Source organism: Arachis duranensis, chromosome 7, assembly GCF_000817695.3.
Source record: "Arachis duranensis cultivar V14167 chromosome 7, aradu.V14167.gnm2.J7QH, whole genome shotgun sequence".
NCBI classification, from domain to species: domain Eukaryota; kingdom Viridiplantae; phylum Streptophyta; class Magnoliopsida; order Fabales; family Fabaceae; genus Arachis; species Arachis duranensis.
The window spans coordinates 8,993,121-8,993,686 of NC_029778.3; the positions used below are offsets into that span (position 1 = coordinate 8,993,121).

Below are 566 nucleotides of genomic sequence, written 5' to 3' on the forward strand. Positions count from 1 at the left end.
ATGAAAACCTTACTCAACTTCTTTGATAATTCTTCGTCTCCGTAGTGGTTGCGTCGTAATGCTCCCTGGTGCACTGTGAGCTTTCCTCCTCTCTTGTTTTCTTTTCCTGGCATCTGCCATGGCACGCATCAAAGCCGCAGCTTTGTATATTGGCTTGGGCAAGTGCCTATGCCTGTTAAGGAAAAGAAAAGAAAATAAGTACAAAGTAGAAAGTATTGCTTGTCAGCAGTTGAGGTTCACAAAATTGTTTGATCAAATCTTACCTAGCAATACGCTTAACTTCAGGCAGGTGCATATAACGTTTCTTAATGGCTGCATGATACTCATGCTTCTTCCGTTCCCTTGGGAGAACCTATATCATGAACACAACATCATAATCCTCAGGAGGGAAGGGTCTTACAATAGGAATAAGTGGCCAAGATGCTCCACAACTAGAGATGACAGATTTTGCCATAAAAATAGAGAACGACTCATCAATGAAAATCAACTACGCCATAAGTAGATCAACTAAACTAGACCTTGTGATTTTGGATGCGAAATTATCACAACAATGGATCCTTGAGCAG

The 566-nt window shown here is 41.0% G+C and overlaps 1 protein-coding gene across 1 annotated transcript in view; it reads right to left on the reverse strand.

The window, feature by feature from the left end:
* The window catches only part of LOC107496980 (uncharacterized), a gene marked incomplete in the record, with an annotated part of 4,927 nt that overhangs the window by 318 nt on the left and 4,043 nt on the right, over positions 1–566 (reverse strand). The window contains 2 exon segments of the mRNA XM_016118316.3: positions 1–172; positions 264–352. Coding sequence (XP_015973802.1) covers positions 10–172; positions 264–352 — 252 coding nt within the window.